A 19,231-nucleotide genomic window follows, 5' to 3' on the forward strand; every position below is an offset into this window, starting at 1 on the left:
CGTCTAAAGAAAAGTATTTATTTTTAATGTAAATATTAATTTAAGAATAAAAAGAACACATTTACTCAAATATCCCGAAAGATGTATGACGTAGACTATAGCTAATTATAATTTACGCACTAAGCCAATTCAAATCAATTCTTAAAAAATTTCCTAAAATTCTCATCAGTTCCATTTTTAAATGCGTCAGCTCTCTATTACGGTTCAATGCGTGATTTAAAAATGTCAGTTGTGTGCTTTGTTTTATTAATACATTGGATACATTAATTGTAACCACAAGACAAAACTAAAGTACTGCGTTGGATTATAAGTCGATCATCAGTTCCAATCGGTGACAATCCAGATGGGTAAAATCCAGAGAGGCCAATTGTCCAAACCTAACGCGAACTTCGCCGCAAGACCTCTGCGAACCCATCAGGGACTGTGACCAATCGTCGATCCTGATGGCATGGTGTTCATTAACCAGGAACGAAACGTTTTAAATTATTGCAATTTTGCATTGTATAAACGATTTTCAGGAAAAAATAACGGTCCAACTTGCATAAATAACCATTTGTTTTAATCGCCCTTTACATAAATTTTAGATATCCTCTGTAAATTACTGAAAAAAAAACCGTTTGATAATGCCTGGAATTAATTATCTGCCTTGGTGTGATTTATGTTCGTTTATTTAAATAACTGATTAATGACCACGGGTAAAAAGAATATGTAAACAGATTTTATGAAACAATGTATTTAAGCGCATTACCAGCGAAAAATATTATTGCCTATTGTGAATTAGGACGTTTAAAACAAACACACACACTGTAACGCTTTGAACTTTTCTTTATCGAGTGAATATATACACGTACATACATACAATAGCACGAGGTGCTATACGGATCCAGTGTAATTTAAATCATCTAAAACTCACATTCATTGTACTCTAATGAATTTTTTCAATTCAGTAGTGTGTATACATTATAATCATTTCATCCAACACTTCTTTGTAACGTAGTGGACTGTTTACTCTTTCAAGTACGTTGACACAGTTAACAAATGATCTGATATTTGATTTCACCCCTCATCATTTTGAAGTGTCCCATTAGAGCTTATTTTTTATAATTTCTTGTTTTTCTCTCGTATTTTCCACCTGCTATAGTCACTGGGTATACTGGTTCCAAAAAACAGGGGAAATGAATTTTTAGATTTTAGACAAAATTAAATATAATAAATTTCACATTCCAAGAAAGATTAACCAAAAAAACTGCAGAAAATTTCAAAAAGGGGAAGGGCTTAACCTAGATTCACGTTTAATCACGGATATACCTCTAGTTTAGTGTTCTACTTAAAATAAAATACATACAGTGCGTTAAGGCAATAATGTAAGCATTTATAAAAAATTTAGTACACAATCATAATGTAATATTTTAATCAAATGTCCATTTTCACATAAAACATAAATAAATGTTCCATTGAATGATACTCAAGGGCTATCATTGGAAATACAATAGCAGTTTTCTCCGTATCTATTTCGATACATCGTTCACAGACAACCAATAGCACAACCCACGCCTTTTTCTTGTTACTTTACAACCCTACTTTTCTCCTTTATATTATGTCGTTCATCACTATACTGCTGTAAAAGTCTTCCTAAACTTTTAACCAAGATAAAAATCGCGGTTTTAATAAACGCAACGAGAAAAATTTTATTGATACACATTTTTTCTCCATTATGAAACATGATGAAGATTTGGAGGATTTGGAATTCGAAATGATGATGGGACCATTCTCCGTCGACGGGTCAAACCAACAACATTGTGCAAGTAGGCTATTCGCTGTGGTCGCAACATGAGTAACCTGTAAAACTTGCACATTTGATACTAGTATCAATATGTTATGCGCATACGTGAAGTAGAACATTTTGTTTAACGTCAAAAATACAATTGAAGTTGATGAATTTGTAACAATTCAATATTACAAAGGCAGAGAGTCTATCCAAAACAGAAAATATTTGCACGTAGTCTACGAGACAAAAAAGTTTAGGAACCTCTGGTGTAAACTAACAGATTGAGATCGTGACGGATCGAACCGAAGACCTTTTTGTTACAGTTCACATCCACGAGCAAGATTCTACGTGTGTATTTTGCTATTGCAAATAAATTGACTGAAGTATTAAGTTTTTCTTGAAACGCGTTGATTGGAATGCAAAGTGGTTAACGTATAATTAATTTTATGAGGATTACGTCTTGTGAAAATTGCATAATGGGCGAATGACGGCGATGAGTGTATATAAATAACACAAACGCTAATTATCTTCCGTCACTTCATCTAGGTTGATGATGTCTAATACGATTTAAGTTGATAACGTTTAATATCTCACATCGACACCGCGTCCCACTCACTATTCAATTTCAGGCGGGCGCCATCCGCCACCATCCATATAAATTGAAAACTTATTAAATTAACGTCGATGAGCTGACCTTTATAAATATGGTAATGCCAGGAGGTCCGCTATAATTAAAAAGCGATTCAACGCAAATACGTAAAAGTTTATACTGTGCCGTTGTCTTAAACATTAAAAATTTAAATATAAACAATTACGGCCGCCGCCCCCTGCTTCGTGGTGACAGTGGAACAAAGGGAAAGTCTAAAAAACGGGGAAAGTTGTAATAAAAAGGAAATTTTACAATGCCTCGAATTTCAAAGTAATGTCGTTTATCTTGTTGATATTGGCTCTCCCAGGAATTTCGTAATATGCTATTTTCTTTACAGTACAAAACTTTGATAAAGTTTCGGTTTAAATTTATTAAGAAAAGCAATGTGATGTTAATTAGTCAGTACATTCTTATATACAGGGTGTTAATGAACAAATATTTTTACCACGTCCGTTATGTCAAAATGAGGTAAATACACGGATCTGTGTTGAGTAAAATGTAATTTCAAAATCTGACTTACTACAACACTGCAAGGAGCCACCTTTTGAGAACTCCTGATTTTCATAGATGTACCCACCATTTGTTTGCAAACAAGCTTCAGCACGACGTATCCAATTCGCTCTCACGCGTTGCAACATTGCCACGGTCCTCTCGAATCATATTACAAGCTTCGGCAATACGATGTCGCAGTTGGTCGTCGTTCAGGATATCTTGCACGGTACACTTGACAAGCTCTGTGGGCATTTTCGTTTGCATCGCCATAAATTATGAGCATATCATAATATTCTCGATTGCTAAATACATGCGCCATTTTCGAAAGAAAAATAAATGCGGCTATTAAATGTAGTCTCGAAAAACAGCACAGTAATCACTACAACAATGTGTTGCAAACGGACTTTCGAATACAGTGAACTGTGATGTTAATATTGGAAACGAAAACTGGTTTCTTGTTTCTAAAAACTTGGTAGAAAATAACTCAATGTCTAGATCTATATATGACGATTTGATGTATTTAATATTTTTATGTCTCTATGGATTAAACAGTTTTTATAACATAATTCTTTATTTTTCAGCAATTAAGGCATCTCTTCTGATCCAAAAATGGTACAGGAGATACATGGCGCGTTTGGAAGTCAGACGTAGATACACTTGGACCATATTTCAAACTCTAGAATACGCTGGAGAACAAGATCAAGTTAAGGTATTGTAAGCTAAGTTAAATAACCAACAGAGTTAAAATTCTACCTCTTCTGCTAACACTTTATAAACATTCCGCTACTTATCACAGTAATCCTTAACTTTTCCTCTTAATTCTTAAAAATCCATATAGTCTTGTAAAGTCGTCGTAGCAAACTGATCCTGAATCTTAATATTTAAACCTTTCGCATTCGGATAACACATTATTATCTTTTTATTAGAACAGGTAAAGGATGAGTAACAGGAAGCTATTTAACATTTAATATATCAGATTTAAATCGGTCCAATTTCCGCCTTCCAAAACATTAGGTTTTAGCAATGAAACACGATCATTCCTAACATCAAGATAAGATTTTGCTTACCTTTTGAATTGGCTCAAAGAAACATTTGGAAAACAGCAAAACAATACAATTTTAAACGTATTACGTAAAGTAGAACACTGTTTATTTTTATTTGTTCATATTGCATAGGTCAATAAGGTCCAAGGCCACCGTGTTCCCTAGATCTAAATCTTTTAGACTTTTATTTATGAGAATACATGGAGCAGCTTGTCTACCATGTTGAAATCACTACCCGTCAGCAGTTACTTGAAAGAATTCAGGATGCAGGTATGCAGATAAGAAACGATCCAAATCTCATCCGTCAAGTGACGGAATTTTTAGTTCTCCTATGCGAGGCTTGCATTCGAGCCGAGGGTGAACATTTTGAACAATTTTTATGGTCTTAAGATTTGTTAATTTGGTTAATAATGGTTAACTAATGTTTAACCTTTAAACACAACTAATAATTATTGTTATAGCAACCATCATTTTTATTTATCATTTACTTTGATTGAAATATGAAATTATATTTTTTTAAATGCTTGTAACTTGCTTGTAAACAAAAACGAAAACAATATTCAAATAATATAACTTAAAATACTCTGCTTTGTACAAATTTGTAAGAAAGGTTAATATTAGCAGAATGTTTTACAATATTTTTATCTGCATTTTCAACCTTCTCCATATACAAATTATATTTATTAATTTCTCTTCTTTTAATCTAAGTTTGTAACTTCATTTACAAAGAGAGAAAAATGTTGTACCTTTGATGTTGGAGCATTTGAGCACAAAACGTACATTATGTAAATTTAACTTATAGCATAAAAAACCTGTAATTTAAATTCAACTTCAAAGCAAACGAACCTTGTACAAACAGTTTTAACCGACTTGAGTGATATTTCAGCGTCAAATATCAAATTATTGGACAAAAGTAACGCATTCAGTTTTAAGATCAGTTATAACAGAAATATACAGATATGGGCTCTGTTTTGCTATATAAATATGCTTAAAGATTGTTATTATTATTAATTATTTTATCTAATTAAAATATATTAAAAGGCATAGAAAAATATTAAAAAACAAATAAAGACTTGTTCTTCCTCCGCAAAAATTACTGCTTTTCTAATATGTATTTACTTCTAATTGTGAGAAGATGTCCCAACGAAAAGAGAGGATTTGGAATATCAGAAAAACTATCGCTTAAAAAAACGCCGAAAAACATAAACTTTGACTTTAAACGAGACAATCGTTTGTAATAAAATCAACCCGCAACTTCATTACCTTACAGGGTATAGGTTATATACAAAAACGGTTTCTAAAATGTTAAGCTCTTAAGTCTAGTGTCATGTATCCCGAAAAGGGTTTTGATGGCAATGTCCTATTAAATATGTTTAATTCCAAGCATTAAGCACCCAAGGACGTCAGGCTGTAAGGTTCCTGTATCATCTACTTCATAATAAAGTTGATGGCCTGAACTTATTCAAACAGCTAAGTTTCTTCACTTTCCACAATGAACTGAGAAATAATATTTTTACTTTATTTAAAGGTAATTCAAATAAATTTTAAGGAAGTCAAATAACGTTTTGCATTACCAGAAATCTATAGGTATGCAAGATATATCTAAACTCACAGACAAATTCCTCACTGTTGATATTTTCAGAATTAAATTATCTTCAATCATTTAAAAAAAAATGCAATACTCAAAAAGTATCCATCACCCTGTACATATACTTCTCATGTATAATCTTCGTGTCGCACCCTGTATAAGGGTCGATAACTATTGTATCTCTTAATGTGAAGATATTTGGTCAATAAATCTTACTTGGTACAATTCACCAGACAGTTAACTAATAAACAAAAGGTTTGATTAAGATTCTTGTTGTTCTAAAGTATTATAAATTGGATTAGTATTGAAGTTTATAACCCCCCTTAAGCTTAATTAAAGGGCGAGAAAATTAAACAAGGTTAATTTTCTTTGCCCGTCTTCACATTGTTTGGCTTTTAGACCGTGCAATAGAATATACAATCTATAATAAAGTGGGAGGTTGTGCCACCGTCTTTTATATAATCCAAGTTATAGTCCAATTAACTAAGCCTTTAAATCGAAATTTTACCAACTTGGCTGAATTTTTGATATGAGTTAGTTTAAGGTATATTATAACAATAAGTGAGAGTAATTTTTTGTTCAACCCCCGGCCAAGGGTGGAAAAAGATAAAACAAAGGGCTTTTTCAAGATAACTCAAAAAGGGTAAGAGGTAACTTTTTCTTGTACTATTACAATTAACAGAGTTAGGGAGGCTAGAAGTTAAGGGAAGATTTCAGAAATTTAAAAAAAATCATAAACAGAAAAATGATTGAATTTTGTAACTTTTTTTTTCAAACTGCTCTAGAATATGTAACTTTTCTTTTCAGAGAAATAGATATATTTTTTAATTTTTAATAAGAAAGTTATAACAAAAAATCAAATTTTTAATAGTTAATTTTAATGATTTAACAAAATTAAATTTCTGAAATCTTCCCTTAACTTCTAGCCTCCCTAACTCTGTTAATTTTAATAGTACAAGAAAAAGCTAAGAGACCATTTTTATGTAGAATTGTCTGCTTTACAACTTTTTTTTCTAGCTCTTACCCTTTTTGAGTTATCTTGAAAAAGCCCTTTGTTTTATCTTTTTCCACCCTTGGCCGGGGGTTGAACAAAAAATTACTCTCACTTATTGTTATAATATACCTTAAACTAACTCATATCAAAAATTCAGCCAAGTTGACAAAATTTCGATTTAAAGGCTTAGTTAATTGGACTATTAGTGGCGTGTTCAAGGAAGACCAAGGGGCTGCGATGACCCCAAGCTTCCGAGTCATCGTGGAAAATGTCATTGAAGTTGAAAAAAGTAACATTGAACTCAAAAGAAAGTTGAAAATACAATAACGCAAAAATATGGATAACAAACGGTGGTCGATGAAAGATATTCGAAATTGAGAAATTCAAGAATTCACTATTCAAAGGTGTAAGGGAAAATGGACATAGAATACCTACATTTCCATTTTCTCTGTAGCTCGTCAAATAAAGCTGGACAATTATAACTTTACTGTCTATAACTACTTGGGAACTCTGTAAATAATTAGTTTTTACGATCTATAACTGTTTGGGAACTGTGTATAATTAGTTTAACAATTTTCTTTTTGTTACAGCTTTATAATTTCTTCAATGCTTTGTTGACTCACATACCACAATCCGATCGGGAATGTGACTCTACAGAGACTTCAAGAAGTTCTTCCTATGGTAAGAACAAAAAATTATTGAATCTATATTATAAATCAGATTAATGCTGAAATCTTTAGACTAACAAATTTACATATACATATGTTTGATCCAATAGCAGTCAAAGATATTTCTAACGGTTTAAAACTAGTTACTGGAACAATATGTTAATTGGCAACTGAACCAAATTATACTGCCTATGTCTCCAGTCCTGGCTCTCGGACTGTTTCAGCTTTGGACTACCTTTCATCAATTTTGTTAAATGTTTTGATATTGAATACTGACGAAGTTTTCAAAAAGTGGATTCTTGCTTTTAATTAAGTTATTATAGGTACAGAATACAATCTACTATCGAAATTGTTTCATATGTAGCGACATATAAAAAAATATATTAGTGCGAACTCAAAATTACATACTTTTGAACATATTTACCTTATACCTTGATTTCAGTGAGGCTTTTGATGAAGTTCCTATTAGAATATTGCTTGCAAAACTAGATCGTTATGATGTTTGTGGGAAATTGCTTCCCAGAATACGAATCTTTATCAGGTGTCCAAGTTTAGTGGCAAAGTTGGTGATACTCTAGACATTGTTTAATGGCGTTGCTCAGGGATCTATACTGGATCCAGTATTATGTTTAATTTATAATTATCTGGTCGACACAGCGCAAATCTTGTCAACATTCAGATAATACTAAACTTTATGTTTATCGTTTTTGTCATTCTGCACAACTTCAATGTGATTTAAGCCTTACTCAAGAATGGTATAGTGACTGTTTGATACATAACCTATTAATCCTGTCAAATGCATCATGCTCCGTTTTGATCGATCTAATCCTGAAACTTTCAAGTCACAGAATGACCGTGGAATTGTTATCTCTATCCTGGGGAAAACCATAAGTTTCACCTACAGGAAAGCAATGAACATGTTTCGCAAAGAATTTTCCCGTAGTGGCATTGCAACCTCTGTTAAACTATATTAGGTCAATTATTGACCTAATATAGTGACTTATGACAAATACCAAATTGAGAGAGTACAACGTGCTGCTACTAGGTTGCCCTATGGAAAAGGGAGACGTAGTTATGGTAGTTCTTATTTGTAATTTTCTTCTAGGATGTGGAAAATTTAAACGAGTTGAACTAATTTTCTTCCTCTTTCAGTCCAGCTACAGTTAATAGTTAAAACAAATTCCTCCATTACGATCTCTTTAAACATAATAGTTAACCCATAAATTCTACTAATAACAAAGTGTATAAACTAATAGTTGGGAAGAGAATAGGTACTTCTCGATTCCGTTGTCAGTAAAAATGTAACTATTTTCAGATTCATTCATGCTCGAAAATATAGTCCCTGAATATTCATAACCCTTTAAAACTTTGAAGATACCTGAGCCGCGACTGGAGACTTTCACATTTTATATGTACATACATTCAGGGTGTTACAAAAAGAGAGTAAAATATTTAAAGAGGTAATAGTATGAACAAAAATAAACAGAAAAGTCCCAATAAACATGGGTCCGCAAAGTAACGGTTGCGGAGATATGGAATGTTTTATGTTTTTAGCCCCTTTTTTTATTTTGCAAAAACGTTGTGTATTTTCTTATAATAGTTGGTTGATGTTTAGTGAAATAAACAGTACGTATTTGACAGTTGTTCTCAGTGCACAAGTTTTCTTTCGCTATGGCTGGTTACTCTAACGCAGAATTAACAGACATGCATGTCATGTATGGTCGTGCTAATGGGAACGCCACCGAAGCGCGACGTCTTTATGTTGACGCTTATCCAAATCGCCAGATTCCTTCACAACGCATGTATTGGAAGAATTCACCAAAGATTGCGTGATACCGGTTCCTTGAGCAAACAGTGCCATTTATCCGGAAGACCAAGGTCGGTATCCACTCCTAGAGCAGAAGAAGAAATTCTAGCACTGGTAGAGCAGAATCCAGGTACGAGTGTGCGGAGAATATCAGCCGAAGTAGGAATTAGTGGTCCTCTTGTTTGGAGAATCCTTCACGAGCACCTGCTTTATCCATACCATGTGGAACGAGTACAGGCCTTAAATCCAATAAATGATCATCAAGCACGTTTGGTTTTTTGCCGCTGGTTTCTACGTCATGATGCTGAAGACCCTCGTTTTCTTGCAAATATTCTTTTTAGTGATGAGGCCGGGTTCACAAGAAATGGAGTGTTTAATTTTCACAATACGCATATTTGGGCCGACGAAAATCCTCATGCTCTTAATAGAATCTGGACATCAGACACGTTTTTCATAAAACGTTTGGATGGGTATTGTAGGTGACAGGTTTCTAGGTCCTGTTGTTTTACCAAACCGATTAACAGGCGCTGCTTACCTCAACTTTCTGCAGAACACACTGTATGAGTTTTTGGAAGACATTCCTTTGAATCAGAGGCAACAAATGTGGTTCCAGCATGATGGTGCTCCAGCTCATTTTTCCATGGCCGTTAGAGAGCATTTACACCAAACTTTTCCACATAGATATGTAGGAAGGGCCGGACCTGTTTTATGGCTTCCAAGATCGCCTGATCAGAACCCTCTAGATTTCATTGTTTGAGGATATTTGAAGACATTAGTGTATGGTACTCCTGTAAATAGCCTGGAAGAGCTGCAACTACGGATTAATCAAAACTGTCAAGAAATCCAAACCAAGGAGGGTGTTTTCGAAAGAGTTCGAATATTGTTGAGACGAAGCCAAATGAACGGAGGGCACTTTGAACATCTTCTGCAACTTTGTTTTTTGTCTGTTAAAAGCTTCCTTTGTCGGTTTATTCCTAATAAAATAAAATGTTTGAAAAACGAATAGTGGTCCATATCTCCGCAACCGTCATGTTTATTAAGACTTTTCTGCTTATTTTGGTTCATACTATTACCTCCTGAAATATTTTACACTCTTTTTTTAACACCCTGTACAACTTATAATTACGAGTACATTTTTTTCCGCGTTAATTAAATACCTACTATTTTATGTAATAAAATATATATTTTTGTTTCAAATTGCGTACACGAATGTAGACGGTATATTATTAAGGTTCTATTTTTTGCAAAAGCATACAATCAACATCTTTTTCTCTACTAACAATTTCCTTCAAGAGAACTCTCCATCTTGAAATCAAGGTAGTAACGAGGGCTTTTTATGAAACTCAGTTAATTTCACGGTTTTATTTTACTATTTTTTTTTATCGTACGCCGGGGCACTTTCGGAACGGAGAGGGCGTGAAAGTTGTGTTTGTGATAGCCAAATAAAAACAATTACTTACATCCAAAAAATCATTCGTTGGCAACTGATACCAGTGAGATGATTAATATAAATTAAAGTTGATTCTTTTTGCAGAAAATCTAAATTTAGAGTTTGATGATGAATCTCCCGAAGAGGATTATTTTGATCCGGAGGAGAAGAAGAAGTTATCACATTTTTCCATAGAGTACCCATATACTGAAAAAGCTCTTATACAGCTGATAGAAATATTCCGAAAACATCGAGTGAGTATAGGTAACTCGTAGTTATTTTTTATTGGTCTTTATTTCATATACATGTAAGACTTGCTTTGAGGTGAAATTGGTTCATGTGAACAACATTATTGTTCATTATGATTATTAAACAGAGCCTTCATAAGTGATTACAAGCCGCCGAGCTTAGCAACCAACATTGCACCATTGGTAATATCACCTAAAAAATCCTTAAATTTTACGAAAACTTAATTGCCAATGTGCAGGAAATGAAATTGCTGCTCCAAACAAAAATGAAGACTCTGTCTCTATAGTTTCGAAATACACATTGATTTATTACACAGACCAACAAAATTTAACTTTTTTTTGGAAGCAGAAACTTAAATATATATTTCCGAAGATTTAGGGGCGCTGAATCCGAATCTGGGAGCAGAATTGCTCTATCATGTCAGGTTTTTGAGATATCCTAACCTAAAAGTGCAAAAAACACTGTTTTTCGTCATATTTGAGGTTATGTAGTAATGCCATCTATTCTTTTTCAAAAAACTAATACATTGAATCTAAAAGTACAAGGCTCCCTCCTTCGAATGCCGTTGAGTTTGCTCAAATATCTTTTTTCGTTCAGATAACACATGTTGAAATTTTTAAGTTTCTCAGTTTCTTAATATGCGAAAATCTACTAAGGATCCCCTAGACATCAAGCAGTCGATTGCAATTCAGAAACTTCATACCCATACGGTTTGTGGGCTTGGGGTTTGTAAGCTTGGGGTTTGTAAGCTTGGGATTTGTAGTTTCAGGTTTTGTGGGATTGGAGTTTGTGGGTTTAGGGATTGTGGGTTTGGGGTTTGTGGGTTTGTAGATTTGGAGTTTGTGAGTTTGAATTCGAATGTATTGAAGGTTTCTGAGTATGAAGTTTCTGAACTGCAATCAACTGTTCGACATCTAAGGGATCCTTAGTAGATTTTCGCATATTAAGAAACTGATAGGATATCTCAAAAACCTGACGTGATAGAGCAATTCTGCGGCCAGATTCGGATTCAGCGCACCAAAATCCTTCGGGAATGCATATTAGTGTGTCTGCTTCTTGATCCTTGTTGACCTGTGTTATCGATTTCTTTGAATGAGAGGCCGGTTATGGCATTAAAAACAGAAAAAATTGTAGCTCTCGAGCATGGAGTTAGTTAGATTCACGTAAAAAAAAATCATGGTTATAAGATTTGGAATTTTCGATAATCGTATAGAATTTTGTAAATTAGTAAAGAGGTTTTGTTAGAAAGACATAAAGGACGAAGAGATAGAAGGTAAAATTGAGGTGTCTGCCACTTAGCCAGATTTAATACCACTAAAAGAGGCATTTTTATAAATCTACCACATTGCATGAGCTATAAATACTGATTAGATTGAAGGTTGGTAATTTGTTATTCGGACAGAAACAATTTAGAGACCTATTTATACTATTTATGTGCATTTAGGCGAATGCCAGGTTACAAATAGCGGAATAACGATTAATTAATTTATTAATTTATAGTTACGAAAGACATAAACTTACGTTTCTATAAAAACGATTAAGGGATATAATTTCAGAGAAACTAATTATGACGTGGATAATGAACTTTGCCAATTCCCCATGTCGGCTGGAACAGCTAATCTCATTATTCCAAATTGGAGCAATGCACTTTTTATCAAAATTTACTTTTCTATATTACAGTCTCTAACGTCACTGTTAGTACAAAAACTAATTAAATTTGGTAAACATTAACATCCACTTGGCAGCAAGAATCGGATAAAACTCTGATACTGCACCAAAATATACAGTGTGTCCATTTAGGTCAGAGAAAAAATCTCGTTATGGGATTATCAGGCAAATTAAAAATGGCACATTTTGAAATTAGCAACGTGTACACAGGATGTTGAAAAAAGAAGTGTGACGCAAAATATACTTCTTTAATGACACACCATTAATTTTTCCTGTTGCAAAGTTATAATTTCTTTTAATAAATATATGTTCGTTACAACTGTTCATTCAAATTTCAATATCTACTGTCATGCGAACTAGTATTTCATAAAATTTTAAAGGGATTGTTCTTATTTAAGTTTATTTTATACGAAAATAATATTAGAACAGCGCACTAATTTCTCACAAAATTTCCAAATTATTTCGTGATGTGTAACTTTGATACTAATGACTATTTTTGGAAATAAACAATAATTTATAACTTTAAATATGTCTTTCTGTTTCAGCATTTCAAATTACACCCCAGAAATGTAGCCGAAATTTTGAGAAGGTCAATTATTGCTCTGAAAAAGTTGCCAAATATTAATATAGCGTCAACGGGAATATCCAAACAAATGACGGTGTGTGGTGATCTACACGGAAAGTTCGACGATTTACTGGTTATCTTGCACAAGGTAAATGATAAGCTTGTAAAGTTGTACTCTGAAAGTTTAAAGGTTATGGCTGAGTTTGAGCATTTGCTGGAATTGGAGGGTATGAAATCCCTCTAATTATTTTATTATATATAAGTTATATAGTTCTTGCGGCTGTTATAACTACACAACGAACTACTGAGTCAAAATAGGATTTTGCCTATTTTTAATTACATACATCAATCAATAAAAATATTTTTATTATGATAAACTGTACTTACATGATACCAACAACTGACCACATACACATTTGGTCAGAGCTAATCCAATTTATATATTTATTTGAAATGTCAATGAAATTAATTTCATTTTTAATTTGTCTCCATAAGAAACATTTCTATCTTGAAATTTGTAAATATTTCATTATTTTCCTGAAATCGGTCCTATTTTAATCACGTGTATATCCCCAAAGTTTTTTTAATAAGTTGTGAATCACGTATATACAAAAGTCATTAATACAATAGATTACAGAAAGCGAACAAGTGTTTTCGAGAACATCGATCCAACAGTATAACTATTCACGTGGGTCTACTATCTTACACAATTATGAAACAATATTTCAGACTTAGATGTTACATTTGAAGCAAGTTATTATATGATGTTCACGCGAATAATGTCACAGAGTGTGCTCTTCGTTCTCTAGGTTTTGTCATAAGATTGTGAGATTTTAGGAATATGGACTGGAGGTTGTGTATTATGCATATATTCGATCTGAACTAGAATCCACAAGCGTTGTGCGGGTGCCATCCTATCATATCAAATATAAAGTAGATTTCTCAAGTTGTTTTATTTTAATAAATCTCTGCATAATGAATGTCTGCGTGAGGTTACAGTCAGAAGTATTTGCAAAATCAATTTCAAATTCCCTCTTTTCAAGCATTAAAGATGTTATTTGGTTTAGTTTTTCTATATAAGCTTTCATATCACAAAATTACTTGTCCTGGGTTAGTTTCACAATTGCTTCCTAGCCCGAATTGTAGAAATAATAGTCTTTTTGACCTAGAACCAGCTAAAACTAACGTACCTAATTTTGAGATATTCGTTTTGTTTGATTGGGAATTTCTGTCACATTAAAAAGAATATAATAATAATAAGTAAACCTTTTTATTTATTTATTTATTCATTTCTATGTGGAATAAATACCCAATCAAATAAATAGAATAACAAATACCACAAATGAATAATTACAGTCATATAATGTTGAGATCTACAATATTTTTTTTATGCGAGATATTTAAATCATTTAAATGATTATATTTACATATTTACTGTAACCTGGAAAGACTTCGTGAATTTTATTTATTAACATACTTTTTTTTTAAATGGCCAGATCCTTGAGCAAGATTTAAATTTACTGAAACGAGATTGTTCGAAATATTATATTTTAAACCATATGTGATCAATATTCACAGTATTAGAAAATTTAGTTCTCTTATGGGAATCACCCTGTACATACGTTAAAATATTCACGTTTCAAATGAAAGATGTTTTCCATCAATGTTAGATTCTGGAACTCACTTTAGTGATGATCTGTTTTCAAGCTCTATTTTCAATAGCGTTGATGACTTTAATAGAAAAGCTCTTAAATTTATGTATCGTTATAATTTTATTACATTTTCTCTTTAAGAGCGTTTCCGAGCGTTTATTCTGAAATATCTGCGTTTATAGTGAAATTAAAGTAAAATTTTACTACTTTGCATGTAGAAAAGTATACATATAATATTAGTGAATAAATTGTGTATTTTGTATAACTACTTTCTGTTTTACTTACTGCTATAGTTGAAACTCAAGAATTCGAGTTCATGTAGAAAATATATCTCGACTTACTACAAAGGGTTCTCAAGTCAAAGTTAGAATAAACGTAACTTTTCCGATCGTCAGAAAAAAGTCTGCGGAACATGTATTTCAGATAAAATTCTGTATCGGAATTCTATAATAATTTCCTTTCCCGTAGTTATTCGCTGTCCCTTATTATCCTATTTGTACTACCCTTTCCCTTTCTGGAAATTTGAATTTCCTGAGACGTCTTGCCTTTACTAACGACTTTTGAATGCTTTGATCTAGAAAAGGTCTTCCGTATCCACTTAGGATACACATATACAGGATGATAAACTAAAATTGCTCCTTAGAAGAAGTAGTTATAGCAGGTTCCATTAATTATATTTCCTGAAAACTTTAGCATAAATGAACTCTTTCGTATTTGATCCAATGAAAAAATGTTTGTAGTTACACCAGAAGTAACCACCAACTATATTAAACAAAACTGATTACCATATTTCGTGGTTAAATGATTATTAATTTATGAAACTATTAAATATTATGATTTTTTCGAATTTTAACTACTTTATCTATTATTCATTTGGAGTCTAACCTTAATTCTTACAGTTGCTCAACAAATTCAAAACATTTTTTTCAGAATGGTCTTCCTTCAGTAGAAAACCCCTACATCTTCAACGGGGACTTCATAGATAGAGGCAAAAGGGGTCTGGAAGTATTTCTGATCCTGCTTCTCTGCTTATTGGCAATCCCTGGGGCAGTTTATCTCAACCGGGGTAACCATGAAGACATTATTATGAACCAAAGGTAAATAATAACTTTAATGTTTTGCTTATTGGAATAAAATCACTAGAAAGGTTGACTGAAGCAGATGATGGTAAATTATAAATTATTTAGAACAAACGAAACTTCTTCACTAAAAAATAGGACATTCTTTTCTATTCTATTCTTATGTAAACCGTTACTTAAATAATACGGAAAATAATAAATTTAATTTTGATACTTTACAATACTTGGATTATTTTTAAAAGAAATTAGCTGCTTATATGAAAATTTGTATAAATCCATTTTGTTTAAGAACCCATTTTTTACTGAAATATTCTATATTTGTATAAATAATTTCTAGTAAGTAGTAACGTCTTGTTAAACTCGATTCCCAATAGACCAACATAAACAAAGTGCAATTGACATCGCCATTGATAGACACAGCTTTAGAAAGCTACACACATTTTAAAATACGTACAATAAATATATATTTTACATTTCTCTTTCAGCAATCTTATAAAAATTGAATTCTCTCCCTTTTGCCACAGATTTGTCAGAACAATTTTGTTTTGCAATTTCCAAAGGTTTAAGATATAATAAAATTTGATCAGCCCGGCGCTGAATTTTTAGAGAAGTGTATAGAGAGACATTGCCGAGGGAATAAAATTATCATAGAGACAAGGAGGCGCTTATATAACCGGATAAGATAAAAAGTCATGTTGGCTGAAAATATATAGAAGGAAAATGGGGCAGATAAAAACGTCGCATCCTTTTTAAATTTTCCAATATTTTCTGCGAGTTAGGAACCTGAAGACGCAGAACATTGACTCTTGATTCAATCTGAGCAGTTCTACTGTCGCATCGAAATATTCCTGCCGATACTCGAAAAGAAATATAAATATTTTCGGGTAATATAAATTTATAGGACAATTATTATTTTCAGATGTTGTGAAATCAGAAATAACAACTGTGTTTGGTTTATCAATACCACTATCAACTTTCAGTATTCTTTTCATAAAATTTTCTTTACTCAAAAAATAGTCTTATATGTAGCCTTCCGCCATAGTGCTTGACCTCCATCCTCCTTGTATTTTAAGAAAAGTGAGGTCACCACTGCCGTCAACTAAAAGGGTAGCAGACATTCGTCGTAATGCGTGTCCACTGTACTCTTTCCAATTGAACAGCTTCAAAAATGTTGCTACATCTTGCAAGACGGCACTGATTTTATGAATACCGACCACCATTCGATGACACTTTCCACTAACATACCTGAGAAATAATCGACATTCTACTAATCCGGGTGGACATAAAGCAACATATTTTCGATAAAAACTTAAATAATTGTCTCCCAGCACAGTAAAAGAACGTGGTTTCTTGGTTTTGGTATTGGAAATTTTTATAATCAAGGCGGATTTCAAATCTTTAACATTATCAATATACTTTGAATATTTGGTTATGTCAATCCCCTTCTTTATATCCAATATTGACCGCAACATTGTGACCAAAGCGTTGACGGTTTCATTTGATTTGCTAAGATTGAGAAATACACAATCAATACATCTTCCGAATACAACTTAATGTTTTTTTCTTTGTATCAATCCATAAACGTTAGTAGACACATTCATAAATTTCTCGAGATTTCTTTGGAAGAAGATTCAAAGAAACCTCTTTCGCACACTCCAGTGTCTCCTCAAATACACCTAAATCTTCATTAGATCCCATTTTTAGAGAGTTTTCAGCAAATTGAAGCACAAACAATCACAAATGAACTCAATTAGCAATATGGCGACTAATTGTTAACAAAGTGTCCATGACTACATCGATATATCCTACTTATCTACTTTGCTTTATTTTCCAAATTTGGTTTGAATAATTTCAAAGCACAAATTAATATAAATGGGGTTTTCGGTTGGAGAAAAAATAGCATGTTTTATTCGGATTAAGTGTCTCGCCACAAAAGTAACTTTTAATCCTAATATAACAATATACTATTTCCATTCGAGAACTTGATTTTTTTACTAACAAAAAAGGCATTGTACAACAAAATCTACTATATTTTCGGTGTTTTTTGTTTATTCAAATAATTGAAATTATAAATTTAACTTCTTGGAAATATAAAACTACAAGGATAACTTAACCTTAAGCGATTTATTTTCACCCAAAGAAACTGTCCTCAACAACATTCGTTTCTAGTCATTGTTTTTAAAAACATTTTTTTATATTTTCAGATACGGCTTTATTAGAGAAGTTCAGTCCAAATATAGGGTGAGTATTACCTTTTATTATATTACATAGTTAGTACGTAAAATAGAACACATTCCGAGAGATTTTAACAGAATACGAGACTGATTTACTTCATTGCACTGCTTTAAGAATTAATTTAAAATAACTTTATTTTAATACTATGGAAAGTAATAATAAACCAACATATTTTAGAAATTGTTTTCCTCTTTATTATGGCCACAAATTCATTAAAATATTAAGAAAACCACATGATTTTTTTCTTAAAAGGAAATACCTTTCTGTGACAGGCAGCGCTTATCTTTTATTAATAAAAGAACCAGTTTATCTTCCTTAATACAGCAACGCCCACACCGTAAATTAAAAGCACTTTGCACCGGGAACAGTTTCACGTTTTTTTTTACGAAACAAGCCTTCCCAGGTCGAGCAACAAACATCTAGGACGTAATTCCACCTACATCACTCCAATTAATGGCATCTCCCTAAGGAAAAGTGTTATTAAATTTCCAAGCCATGAAAAGGGAAAGGTTTTCTAGACCACAAGAGGAGTGGCGAAAGAGACGAGTATCATTCAAAATCAAAGAGCACTTGACGTTCAGTGCAAATGAATTACGGAAAATTACAGAAACTTACTTTTTAGTATCTAGATTTTATATAGATTCATTTCTTGCTTCAACAGTAATTCAAATAGTTTTTATAAAAATGATACCTAGCTCTGATGATATAAATAATTTTAAAAATGTTTAATTTTCTAAATAGAACACCCTGCAATATTTTCTGCTCCATTTGACACAACAATACATTGTCCCATTAGGAAGTTTAGATTAGATAATATGTTTAACTGATAAATTAGGTCGTTCTGAACAATCGTATTTAATTTACGTCTATTCAACGTAAATTATAAATCCGTTCCAGACTTTCTTCTCATTAGTAAATACAATGCCATTTTGCGCAAACGTTCAGGGTTTAGGTATTACCAAGCTTAATTGAAAATTAATGTTTGTTTTCAATTATATGAATGCGGAATAAAAATACAACTTAGTAAACTTTTTATCTCTCTCACAATTAGCTTAGGTAGCCTAAAACTTTCAGGAGAAAAGCCAAATACACCAGGGAAACCGCACCAGAATCGATTCAATCACTCTTGAGATATCTAAGGCAGATTTGAGTTACACTAGAGTTTTAGAGTAAAGCCGGGCACCCATCTAAAAATAAACGGAAACTAGGGAAGGCAAAAACCTTATGAACCCACACGAGTCGGCCAATTTCCAATATACATTCATAATTAGTGTGCAATACATTAGCAATAGATTCTACGATCAAATATTAATTTATTTATTCCTATAAACAAGGGTCGAAAAAT

At 32.5% G+C, this 19,231-nt stretch overlaps 1 protein-coding gene across 1 annotated transcript in view; it reads left to right on the plus strand.

Annotated features, from left to right (window-relative positions):
- The window catches only part of LOC108911508 (serine/threonine-protein phosphatase rdgC), a 100,522-nt gene that overhangs the window by 67,035 nt on the left and 14,256 nt on the right, over positions 1 to 19,231 (plus strand). The window contains exons 3-8 of the mRNA XM_018716467.1: positions 3,491 to 3,618; positions 7,125 to 7,215; positions 10,544 to 10,692; positions 12,901 to 13,068; positions 15,503 to 15,669; positions 17,856 to 17,892. Coding sequence (XP_018571983.1) covers positions 3,491 to 3,618; positions 7,125 to 7,215; positions 10,544 to 10,692; positions 12,901 to 13,068; positions 15,503 to 15,669; positions 17,856 to 17,892 — 740 coding nt within the window. The remainder of the gene's footprint in view (positions 1 to 3,490; positions 3,619 to 7,124; positions 7,216 to 10,543; positions 10,693 to 12,900; positions 13,069 to 15,502; positions 15,670 to 17,855; positions 17,893 to 19,231) is intronic.

This window comes from Anoplophora glabripennis, unplaced genomic scaffold (genome assembly GCF_000390285.2).
Source record: "Anoplophora glabripennis isolate ALB-LARVAE unplaced genomic scaffold, Agla_2.0 scaffold6, whole genome shotgun sequence".
NCBI lineage: Eukaryota > Metazoa > Arthropoda > Insecta > Coleoptera > Cerambycidae > Anoplophora > Anoplophora glabripennis.